The sequence below is a fragment of the Hakea prostrata genome, chromosome 3, assembly GCF_041222555.1.
Source record: "Hakea prostrata isolate BN-2017 chromosome 3, UWA_Hpros_2, whole genome shotgun sequence".
Taxonomy (NCBI): Eukaryota; Viridiplantae; Streptophyta; class Magnoliopsida; order Proteales; family Proteaceae; genus Hakea; species Hakea prostrata.
In genome coordinates, this window is record NC_142602.1 from 13,926,532 (window position 1) to 13,939,566 (window position 13,035).

Consider the following 13,035-nt stretch of genomic DNA (forward strand, 5'->3'; position numbering starts at 1 on the left):
ACAACCCAAATGCCGTGAAATAATGGAATAAAGATCTAAAGCGAGGAACCGAATAAACTCCAAGCTTGCAATTCTAGGAGAGAGATGGAGTCACCTCTTTTCTAGAAAAAATCTCATAGGAATAAATCACACTTACTTTCAAATAATCTGATGGTTACAAATATATATATCCTATATTTTGTAACTACCCTAAAAGTGATTTTACAGATTTGCCCTTGAACATTTAATTTATTAATTATATTAAAAATTTCAACATTAATTTCCATTGGGTGTACAACCCTACTTAATGGTTGAGTATGCTGATCTAAACTCTCTCCAAGGACTCGAAGGGTCCAATGCAAAACCTGATAGGCAATAAACGGACGAAGTTTACTCAAGTACATGGAAAGAAAGGACAAGAATAAACTGACATGAACGTTACTGCTATCATGGATATCGAAACATGGCTCTAAAGGGATAGGGTATGTAGACTACTAGATCATGATTATGTTTTGGACTCTAGTTTTCTTCTCTTCTGGTTCAATGATTCAGGACAGCTCAATAAAAGCTAAAGCTCGTAGAGGCAATGAGTGAACTCAAGGAAAAGCAATAGCTCAACTCCATTCGAGTTCGATGGCTCATGATTTATAGTTTGGCTTATCAATCTGAATCATTACATACTTCAACTCACCACACAGGCTCATCAGTATGAGTGGTGAGAGGTCAACCCTTGTAGTGTTTGTGTTTCTTGTTTTTCCCTTTTCCTTTGCATTCAAAAAATGCTCTAATTTCCATGTCAAGGCAAATTCCAGAAAATATATTGAAACCTGCTTGGAAAACAAAAAGCTGCAACAGGTAAATGGAAATAAAGGTACCATGGTGTTTGGAAGATGAAATCCGCCAACAATAGGTATAGAGACCCTTGAAACATCAAGACAAACCCTAAAAGACAGCCAGCGTCAGGTTCACAAATTAAGCTCTTACAAGAGTTGAGTAAATCCGGGGTTCTCTTTTGCACTACATAGCAACCTAATCAGATATGGAATTTCAAACAAAAGACCAATTGACGAACAGGAAACAAACACAGTGAGCATTTTCTTCCTCATTCAACACCTTCCAAGCAACGGCTCTCTCATAAGAGACTGGCCTCCCCATGCTAGACAAACAGATACCACCTTTAAGGCATGCAAAACCCTGCCACAAAACACAAGCGACAACCAATGAATGAAAAGTTCAAGAGAGATTCAGAAAAAACATGTAGGCCACTCCTGATGAGGTTCTATGATATGCAACTCTGCTTTGCAATGCAAAAAACCCTATTCTATTACCCTTAGTTGTAAAACTAAGTAAATCCTAACCAAACGACTCATTTGCATGTAATGCTTTATGTGGTAATACTTAAACTTAATGTCTCACAGCAATGTAGCCACTGCTAACTGCAAGCATGTATTTATTTTTCTTTTTAACTTAAGTACCCAATTCGATTTTTTAGAACATAAAACTGTGGCATCCCCCAAACCCACCCACCCCTTTTTTCAGATCAGGTATAATTTATCAAAGGATCAGAGCTGAACCTGCTGCATTATCTGCGGAAACTCTGAGCACAGTGTTTTACGCCCATGATCATCAAATATCTTTTCCAGAGTTATGTCATGAAGGGCAACCAAGGTTGTCTCAAGCATGTCGAGACCTGCTTGATTTGCAAAAGTGAAAACTGGTAACGCCTGCAAATATCATACAAGATAGGTTATAATCCCTCTGATAACAGGAAAACCAGATAAAACTGCATAACCCATGATCAATCATTAAAGTTCAAAATCACAATGGACAAACAGAAGAAAAAAAATAAAGGCTGGTGCTAAAGAACTTTGCATCAGTACAGAAATGTAACATCTCAGGGATGCTTCTCCAGATTTATTTTTACACTGTTCTTATCATGCCATATAAAAACAGACACATTCCAAGTAGTCAAACTCTCCAACTCCACCATTGTCCCTTCTGTTCTATTTTGATACTCCAAAATAGCACAGTTGTCATAGTAACACATGGATAAAGCAAAATTATATAACAAACCGATTAAGAATAATGTAAAAGCATCTAATGTATATTAATTTTCCATTCCCCTATTATAAATAAAACTCAACATCAGATATGATGATTATACAGCAGCACAGACAAAAGAATCTAGTTCTCAGTATTTGTAGTAGTTTATTGTTAATTAGCCAAAACGGCTGTTCGGTAACTTAGCTATTACATGAATTGTCTAGTTAGACCTTGCCCGGGACTCTCACATGGCAACCGTCCATCAGGAACCAGTGCACCACCTTGACATCACAGACCAGCAGTGAAATGAATAGCATAAAACTCCACATCTGTTCAACAGAACAGACCTTAAGCCTGTGACGAAGTTGTGTTCGAGTACCTCAACAACAAACCAAGAAAAAAAAAGATGCAAAAAGTGAACCAGATGTAAATATTACTTTGAAATTTTTGATATGGTATAGATATTTCTTTGGTCTAAAATGCCTGGTTTGAGATCTCATATCTGGCTCTTTTAAGAAGGCGAGACGAGATAAAGGGCAAGATTCACACATCTCATTCGAGATCTCGCTAAAACTCTCAATTTTTGCCGGATATTTTGATGATTTCAGTTGGATTTTCACTTGCAACTACTCTTACCACATCTACAACACCAAAGGATCAATCGTTCTATGCTTGGTCTTATGAACTTAAGATTTATATAGAACTTCTAATGGTAGTATAATTTTATTATTCTATTCTCAAGAGCCGAGATTGTGATACTCGTATGGAAAGAATTTTGATAACATTTAAGTTATTTGATGTACTTGATACACTTGCTTTTTATTAATGTCTTAAAGGTTCTATATTACACTTAGGATCAACTTAGAACTTATACATAGGGTTGTTTTCTCACAAATCCAAGGCCACCAGTATATTCAGAAGGCCTAAATTAGACTAAATTCGAAGTTTGAGCCCAATCTAGACCCTAAAACCCACCAAGATGGGCCATCAAGTTGGCTAAAGAATAAAGACAATATCTTGACCGAGATCTCCCCAACTCAATCGAGATCTCGGTTTTTGGAAGGGGCGAGATCTTGAACCGTGCTAAAATGTTGTAATAGAATGACCAAAATCTTTGGATGCAAATTAAAGGACTTCAAAGAGGAGAAAAAACCAGCCATGCCAGCAATCCATGACTGGCCTATCCAGCCAGCCTGGACCAACAATATTTGGCCAGTTATTGGTGCACTTTTGAGTGGGCCAATTGAGGCCCATCATGATGGTGAGGGTCCATGCATGGCTGCTAATTGAAAGGATAAGCAAAGCAGAACTTGATTGTTCAAGTTGCAGGATTGAAAGGATTTCTTGAGCTCAAAACAGAAATGAAGTGGTGGTTCAAATTACAATTCTCAAGCCCAATTGGAGCTTGACATAAACAAGGGAAAACAAGAAATTTGTGGAAGCTAGAAATTTTAGATATAAAAGAGAAACTGCAGGTATGGCCAGAACCAATCAATAACCATATAAAAATCATGAAAAAAGGATGGAGGAAATCTGAAACTATAGTTTCAGGTAAAACACTATATCATAGAGTTTAGAAAAGAAAAAAAAAATTAACTGTAGCTTGATTGGATGATAGAAAGAGATACATAAAAAAGAAAGGGAGGAAAAAGACAAGGCTCCAGCAGCAGCACTCAGAATTCCACTAAACAACCACTCCACAGGACACAATAGTCCGAAAAAGAGCTTTATTTCATAAGTTAGGGTTTGATGGGATGTAAAGAAATGGAAATAGCATTAATTCCCTTGCCAGTACTGACAGGTTCCATCCCCGTATCACATCCAAACCTTGATATATTGATATTTCGAGTTGGGTGCTTGACGAGGATCAATCAGGGGCAGGAGAAGTATGAGTTGGAAAAGAGAGCACAGACTTAGAATGCAATAATGGACCCAAATTTTTAATAACTCTCCACTTACACACGATAAGAAGAGGACTGGACTTCTAAGAGTCCCACGCCAACCTGAGCTAGACAAATAAACCCATTGAAAAGCAGGAAAAGAACCTCAAAAACAGAAATCTAAATAAAACTACGAGTAAGATTCAGACTAGGAATAGGATTCCAGTCTTCCCTTTTTCCTTCTCTGGTACTGTAGTTTTGGATTCTGCATCATTTCCATTTGAGCACAACATCATTGACACATTAAGTATTTAGCAAATGACGCATTATTAATTCACATAAGATAAATGAAGTAAATATATTATGGCAGCACCTTCAGTGAGCAGCAAATAATTGCATCAGGGTGATGCCAAAGGGTTTTCAGAATATATTCACTTCCTTCACCACTAGGTTTGAGTAGCTCCACTCCTAAATAACACCTGCCAAAAAAGTAAGAAAGTTTCAAAACTGAATAGGTCATACTTCCCAAATTGTATAATCTTGCTTCAGACCAGGATAAAAAAGTTAACCATACCAAACCTACTGCATGACCTCAAAACAAAGAGAAGTGCAATACCTATAGCTGTGGCAGATCCACCGAGCTAGTGTATGTTCTTCAGGAGAACCAGGCTGTGGCCGGAGACAACCATGAGAACTGAGACGAGAAGGGGAGAGCGCCAGTGCAACCCTTTGAACAGATGATATAATGCTCCGAACATATTGGCGAGCCATGGATGCTACATTTTCTTGTAGGTGACTCTCAAATGCAAACTGAAATGCTATAGTCATCACAGATCTAGAAGCACAACTACCAGAATAGTCACCAGATGCTCTACTCCCAGTGGGTCCCACCTCAAGAGCAGAAGCAAGGTCCAGTGTACGATTTGGACTTGCAGCATCCTACATGGTGTTCAAGGTAAGCCAATTAGAAAGAAGAAAGTTGGAGATGGGGATTTTTCACTCCATTGCACTTTGTTTTTTCTTCACAAATGTTTTAAGTGAATAAGAGATGGCGCTTTGAAATTTGAAAGCAGCTCCTCAAATTTTTTTGGGTTGGAAATTTAAACTGCTACAAGAAAAATGTCAATTTCTAACTACTTATCAAAAGAAAATATCAATCATAAGCTGCAAAACTAAGTGGTTTTCCAAGGGAACTAATTTCTATTGTATTACTTTCCTATTGCACATGTTTTATTATTTAGAACACAATGCATTCTGCCAGTAACCTATGATGTGGTTGTGAGGTCAGACATGCATAGCATGAGACTAGTAACAACTAACAAGTATGCTCTGACTAGATATGATTGGAGAAAAAAGGATCCACTAAGCTGAAAAAGAGGCAGAAGCATTGATGGTAGCAGTGGTAGCAATCGAAGTACAAAAAAAATTATATCAAAAAGTTAGTCAAAGTACTTACCACACCAGAGTCAAGGGGGATAATGCGGAAACCAGAAGGTAAAAGAGGTGCATCATCAGCAAAAGAAGCATCAATTGAAGCGAAAATAAGCTCAGCACAGGTGCCTACAGCCTTCTCATCCACACCACTACAGAGCTGAGAAAACAGTAACGAAAAAGTCAATAAGCATAAACAATGCTGAAGCTGCCACTCACTAAAGTAAAGGAGAAGCCAAAAGCACAAAATGTGCAACTAGCAACAAAGGATGTTCTGTCTAGTCAAAGAAAAAAATGCAACGTTCCCATCCAAACTGGACGATCCCTAATTTCTGTTTTGTTTACTTTCCTTATAATTAAACTAATACTCTTAGTAGATTTCTCGCAAGTCTATGTTAGGTAGCCAAGAAGATTAATGAAATTATTAAAACCAACTTTGAATTTGTGTGTGTGAGAGAGAGAGAGGAGAGAGAAATATACATAATACATTTTTCTTTTGGTCATCATAGTTTTTGTCTTCTATATTTATTCATTTTTTGGCTTTAAAACATAGCCTAATATTCATTAGTCAAGCATGTCATAAATTGTAGAACAGACCATGGTAGGGGGATAATTCTTTTGTAGCCTAGGATTTTATTCTCTTTCCATTTTGTGATCTTTCTCACTTACGTCCCCATTCTATTCTTTCTTCTCTTCTTATGCTTCACAGATCCTAATTGTTAAAGCAAGGATTTTCAGACACCAGAGTGAGATTATCACATCAGCAAACTTGGTAATATGTCATATATAGCCCAAATAGTTAGGGAAAAGGATTTGTCCTTGTATTTGCAGATTCTGAAATGACAAAGAATCAAGGCCAAACAGATGGATGGATTGATAATGGAGAACTCTTATCTCTCAAACGTTTCTTTAGAAACAACAATATTCAACTGCCTTAATAAAGATGCACAAAACACGATTTTATAGTGCCAAGAAACCCTAAAACGAAAAAACATAAAATTATGAAAATGCAATTGAAAACAATTAAAATGCCCAAAACAATCCCGAAATGCGAAAAAACGGCATCCATCACCGCAAGGCTATGAATATGCCATACTGTTTAATAGTCTTTGATTCACTGGAGGAACATTAATTAAATAAAAAAAGGATTTGCCAAGAGAATAAGCTCAACTACACTGCAGGCTTTGAAGCTGGCACTGACTGGATTTCTGCATTAAATGCTTAAGAAGCATATCTAGAATCATTCAAATAAGGAGACAATCAGCTCGGCCAAATTTTTATTCCGTGACTACCCCAGTCAACATCAGTCTCATCACTAACTTTGTATTGAACCAGTACTATACAAAGAGAACCAGAAAACTGTTGGACTTCTTTAATAAAAAGCTTGAAATTTAGCTCTTCTTGCCTGCATGGGAAAGCAGGTTGAAATAGAATAAATGTCACATTCTTCTTTGGGTAAAGCCTAGGAACACTGGCACTCTGCTCATTCTGAGTCTGTCTTTTCAGACCGCGGGGGGTGGGGCTCCCTTTCCCGCCTTCTCCATCAAGCACAGCCACTATTTCCAGGAAAGCCACCAGTGTGCCCTACCCTCTCCTTTTCTATTTACTGACTCACTGGGCCCTTAAAAGAATTTTTTTTTAATACGGCAACAATTTTCTGTAAGTCAGCCAAAATAAATTCCACCCAGAAAGATAAACAGAAGGACAAGCCATTGAGCTGAAACATGGAAATTCAATTAAGAAGTACACAATGAGCAGAGAAAAAGAGAGAGAACTTACTTGCAAGATAAATAGGTCCCTAGGTAAAATTGTGTCATCCTGACCACTGCCCATGTTTTCCAGCTTAATGACCTCTAAGAACTGTTCCATACAGCATTTTTAGCATGTATAAGCAATCAGAATGCAAGCAAGAGCTAAAAACATGTAATAAGTCAGAGAAAATGAATTATAAAACTCATTCTTTGCAAGATATTGCATGAAAATGGGAATTGTTGCACCAAAGCAAATTACTTGCCTCTTCATGCTCAATTGTATGAGCCAGCGGAAGTATAACCTGACCACCAAAACATCCCATTCTAGACCCTGGTAAGCTACAGGGAGTAGCTTTAACAGCCGCAGCTGAGTAAGCATCAATGCTGTTGTCTGCCCACTCTGAGCGATGCTCCCGAAGGAACCTTAGAAGTATTGCTGGAGGCACATTCTACAATGAGGATGAAAACACAGAAGAATAAGCAAGACAAATGAAGGTCTAAAGTACAAAAGATGTCAATGAGGATGAAATCACAGAAGAATAAGTAAAAAATAAAGACAAGTTAACGTAGATATCACCCGAAGGTCCTAGCTTCAGTACTACTAAAATGGATACAATGATGTCAATCCAGAGAGTTCCCAAAGTAGCTTAGACAAAAAGATTTTGGCTAAATTAGGCAATCAGGAAATGAAAATGCAACATCAGATTGGCATACAATACTGAAATATTCCAGTTGTCTGTGTTAAATTGAAGACAGACAACCAAATTCAAGATATGGTTGTAATGACTGGTTTTGTCAGGTGTACTCTCAATTTTGCTCTACAGCAGCTGCATGGCTAAAAGATTAACGTGTGATACTTTATGCTAAAAATATGAAGTATGAAAAGCCAAAATATTAAATTCCCAAGTGTCAATGGAAGTCCTCTCAAAATGTCTACAAAGTATATGTTAGTTTGAGTGACTAATAAAATTTGAAGGTGAAGATAAATATTATGGCTGAAGGTAATGGTACGTCTCTCCATATAACATATCTATTTGAAAAGATGTATCAAAAACTTAGAGTTACCTTTAAATGATAAAGAATTATATACACCTGCATAATGTTTTTCCTAGTAATTTGGTGACAATGCTTGAGCCAAATGCTGTAAGTTCAGTATCCTGACCTGTAGAAGCATAGATGCCTTGGCACACAGAACAGCAGTGCTGACAGGTGGAAATCCATTTGCAAAGGAAAGATTAACACCCATTATTTTGCCAGGAGAGGAATTCACGAGGACTGTAACATCATCCATGCCATCATTTCCCATCAAAGACCATCCCTCATCAGTAAAACCGTTAAGGGCTTCATTAAATCCCCTGCAGCATACATAAGAAATCAATATCAAAAGATAAAAGTACCAGCCCGAACAAGGTGATCTCATAGTTCCGAAATATGCACACCTGCTAAGCCTCTGGCTAAGTGCTCGCAGGGCCGCAGGTCGCCTGCCCCAGCCAGACACAGTTGGTTGGGAAACTTCTTGGGCGATCTGCTTCAGCTGCCGTAATGCCTGATTACAAGAACAAAACCAAAGGCAGATTAAATGCTGAAAACCACAATCACCATACCTATCTCCCCTTCACATAATTACTAGCTCAGTATTACAAAATAGAGGGAAAGCCATTGCTTTTTCTCCCCTCTCCCTTTTACACATCTAAGAACTATGCATATCCTGGACCTTGAATAAGACAAGATAAGTTGAAAGACTGACAGACATTTTTCACAAGTCAAGCTGCCAAGACAAAATTTAACCAAATCCCAGAAAAAAAAATCATGTCCACATAGATGATAACAAATAGTCATACCGCCATTGTTGTCTTCTGTGCAAGCACTGTTGATGATTCATACAGTGGGCGCAACACTTCCGGTACACTCCATGGCTGTTTAAGAGAATCAGGACATTTTAAGTATCAATGGCTAGTTTTCCAGACAATATATGGCCAAATTCAACCAAAGGATATATATATATATATATATAATAAAATGAATTCACATGCCTCCAAATCCATATGATCAACAATATGTATAATTGATCCACCCCCTTCACAAGGCCTTATGAGGTACCCACTCGGCAGCATTTCTGCCCTCACAAAGTGTTGCACTGGTGGCATGGTTGGACCACCCTGAGTGTTGCTAAGCGATCTTTCACATACCTAAGCATTACATTAAACAAATGCCACCATCAGAATACACCTACATTCAGTTGCAGTGAAGCAAAAAGTAAACAGGCAAAATCTCATTCAATCACGAATCGCATGCAAAGAGTTACATACCACAAGACTACCATCCTCTAATACGGAAGTATAGCGCAACAACCAGAAGTCCCGAGCAGGTGCCAATGTTGTTGGCGCATAGAGCTGCGTAATGTGAACAAAATTGATAAAAGTTGTCAAGCAACTGTGAATTTACTCCCACTAATTACTGCAAGTTAAAAAAAATTCGACCTACCTGCATGTAGAGCAGCTCAATGGTTCCACCATTTCCAGTGGGCAGCACATTTAGCACATCCACAGCTCGACAATCTCGGAACCATGAAGGTCGATCTTTAAGGATTTCTGCAACCTGGAAGGAACTTATAGGTTTAGTCCTTCCCATAAGCACAATCAATAAAGTTCAGAAGATGTCATGCTAACGCGAAAACTCACCCTTGTGGGCTCTAGACCCACCAGACCACATGCACGTGCAGCTACTCCAGTGCAACCGTGACAAATAGCAACGATTCCAACGGAATCCGGACCAGGCTGTGCAGGTCAAAGGAAAGTAAGTGCAGGCAAAATTGTTAGATGATCATCGAACAGAAGAAATTTAGGGAACTACAGTGAACTAGAGGATCCAGTAGCTTCCAGTTGTTAAAATGTAAAGGAAGTGAGAAATATAAAAAATGGCATTATGAATGTCAAAAAACTACAGACAATTGACAAGTTTCTTGATGATACTCAGATTACCGGAAACTGGTTTTTTTTTCCCTTAATTTTCAAAGTTTTTCCACTTAATTAAAAACAAAACCAGCACATTGACAGAAAATGGGAAGAGAGAGAAGGGTAACCTTCATCCCAGGCATTTGGACCCACTCAACAGCAGTTCCAGTGGCCTTCGAAAGAAACTCTGTTAAAGTTTCCTCTGCAATGGACAAAAGTCTGAAAAAAAGGCACGGATAACCTCATTAAATAAAGAACGAGCACTTCAGATAGCAGAATGACCTATGAAAAAAACATAACAAGCGTTCTGAAATGGCTGCAACTAACCCAGCAGGGCTAGCATCTCTTGGAGGATGCTGAGGAGTCAAATGGTGTTGACCGCTGGTCACCACGGATTCACAACTTGTATCCGTGGTGGCAAGAGCCGTCTGCAAGAAAAGATCCAAAAAAGGGTCAAACGAAAAACAACAATTCAGGGACACCAACCAAGACGACAATTCCGACAGATACAACTTTTCCGCGCAAAAATTATCTAAGCGTAGGAACTCAAAATCCAAAGAAAAATTGAAGAGTAGAAGGCCTCTATCCATTACACTCTGAGTGTGTTGGCGGAAATAGCCATTCTCATACACCAGCTGTGACACCTGCTTCTGCAACCTGTCATTCTCCTCCATTAAAAGCTTGTTCATTGCAGTCAGCTTCCTATTAACAGCTTGAAGGCGTGAAGACTCCTTCCGCTGCTTCTCTCTGCATCTGAAGAAGGGGAAAGAAAACACAACCAAAATAAGAATTACACATCGAATAGACATTATAATTCATCAACTCCGTATCTTTTTTCGGCAAAGTACCTTCGGTTTTGGAACCAGACTTTTATCTGCTTTGGCTCAATGTTGGAGAGGATTGGACATTCTCTGATAAGTTGTTGCCGCCTAAGTGAGCTGGGCTTCGGGCATTCATGATAGAACCTTTCAAGCGCTTCCACCTGCTCAGGAGTGTATCGAACATACTTCCCATTGTCAATTCCAGCTTTACTCTCCTTGCAAGACGTTGTCACGGCCATCATCATCTCAAGAAAGAGAAGCACAGGTAGCAGAATGCCCCCAAAAAAATTCTCCCCGTATACGAACTGCTTATCCAAAGCTCAACTGGAAAGAGCTAAAAGATCAAACGAAAGCTGATTCTTAATAATCTAGCACTCAGTGAGCAGGAAGCTGATTTGGGTTGCTTTATCCTCGCTGGCATCACAAGCAAGATAACCCTGCTATTTTCAGGTCAGTAGTAAAACGCATCCGTCCCGGAGGTTGGGGAGAAATTAACCACGCTATTCGATGTTTCTTCAAAATTTCCCCGAGTCTCCGACTATCTCGAAACACACGGTCCAAGAAAATAATTAAGAAACAGGTCGCCGTTTCCCAAGCTCAAACGTCTTTATCCTTCTTCCCTCACTATGAAGCAGCGTTGAACACGAGAGATCTTTCGAGATCGGAGCTACAACCCTCCTCAAACGCCAAGCAGACAATCGTTTCTTTCAGAAAAATCCATCTTTGAAGATAATACTATCCACCAACTGTTTTAAGTGAGATTCTTTTCTTTCTCCTTTAAACCTTAATGCATTCCCATCTGCTCCTCTTTTCCTTGTTATTCGAATCTTACGTGAATAAAAGCTAAAGAAACAAGGGGAAAGAGTAGAAGTTCACACCAAAGGCTTCTCGAGATTTGAACCTTGTTCTTTCCCTCTCTGATACAAGCGAGTTAGCAGTTTAAATCGCATGATCCTCCGATTTCCCTAAACGTAAGTAAAGCGTTTGCTGCTCACTGTTTCAAACAGGGAAGAGGCAACAGAACCAGAAACATCTCAAAATTCTCCTCCGCTTCCCCCAAGCAAAATGAAAATAACAATAATAATAATAGTAAACGAAAGAACAGCAACTCCGATGACAGGTCACTCGTACGAGAGGTTTCAGACCTTCCTGTTCCACTTTCTCCCTCCTATCTGCAGAGCATTAGCGAAGTGCTTCGAGCGGCTGAAGCTTTTGTCATCATTTTCAGGATCTCGCCGCTGATTTCAGCCGATCGTTCCTAACCTCTGAAACATCTTAGGACTTCTGAAAGCCAAGAAAAGGAAATACAAATTTACTTAGGCAAACATAAATATTTATCCCAGTGAGCAAAACGGTGAAGCTAAACAAGATCTCAACAATGGTGATGGCTTACTCTTCCGACCTTTTTTTTCTCCTTTGGAAGAAGAAAGCATCAACGGATATGAAAGAAAACCTAACACGAAAGAAATGAGAAAATCAAGATTTCCGTCTTCCGCGGCTGCTGCGGATGCATTCGAGCATTGGTTCAGAGCTTCGGCTAAAGCTCTCTTTTTCCATTCCAGTGAAGAAAATGGAGAAGAAATTTATATATACGGCATTTACCTGACGAAAATGACATTAGAATCGACAAACAACCAAAGAAAGCAAATCTAATAATTGCATTAAATGCCATCAAACTAACTAAAGGCGCCGAATAGCTGAAACACTTGCTCTATATTACCAAGCATGCCCTTAATCATTTACAATATCCGCAAAAGGACGTCAGGTAGGTCACGAATCAGGGCTGGGAGTGGGTAAGGGCAAGTAGGTAAATCAGTAAAAGTTTCGGGAGTCTAGGGTAGGGAGCTAGATGCAATTTATGAGAGTATATTGAAATCCGAAACTTAGAAAAACGAAAGCATTGGCATGTGGGACAGGGTATGGCTCAGAGAGGACAGAATAATGAGAGTTTTTGCATGCGCCTTGATTTCTAATACCAAAGCTATTTATAAAAGTTTTTTAAAATAACACATCAGCCTTTTGTCATGATCGCCTCGCCCTTCACATTTGAGAGATATTTTATACGTTTCCCACGCCGTAGGTATTACATGGATGTATACATACGTGGGTTCGGTTGGGATACCAGTGGTCGGTAGTGGGCCTGGGTAATCCGTCCCCGTCTCTAGGGTCCCTATTA

At 39.0% G+C, this 13,035-nt stretch overlaps 1 protein-coding gene across 2 annotated transcripts; it reads right to left on the bottom strand.

The window, feature by feature from the left end:
* Positions 1–273: 273 nt before the first annotated feature.
* LOC149020975 (homeobox-leucine zipper protein ATHB-15-like) lies at positions 274–12,468 on the bottom strand. 2 transcript variants are annotated; one of them, XM_089149228.1, is made up of 20 exons: positions 12,253–12,468; positions 12,005–12,143; positions 10,887–11,853; positions 10,632–10,791; positions 10,366–10,466; positions 10,167–10,257; positions 9,766–9,861; positions 9,569–9,682; positions 9,394–9,477; positions 9,118–9,273; positions 8,926–9,000; positions 8,524–8,630; positions 8,247–8,439; positions 7,348–7,533; positions 7,113–7,193; positions 5,359–5,493; positions 4,519–4,841; positions 4,276–4,381; positions 1,554–1,703; positions 274–1,173 (listed from the first exon to the last, which is right to left on the bottom strand). In XM_089149228.1, exons 3-20 carry the CDS (start codon positions 11,102–11,104, stop codon positions 1,027–1,029), a joined length of 2,523 nt encoding a protein of 840 aa, XP_089005354.1. In that variant the 5' UTR covers positions 11,105–11,853; positions 12,005–12,143; positions 12,253–12,468; the 3' UTR covers positions 274–1,026. The 2 variants fall into 2 exon arrangements, with proteins under 2 accessions (XP_089005354.1, XP_089005353.1); XM_089149227.1 differs by having other exon boundaries at positions 10,887–12,143; positions 12,262–12,468.
* Between the last annotated feature and the right edge of the window lie 567 nt (positions 12,469–13,035).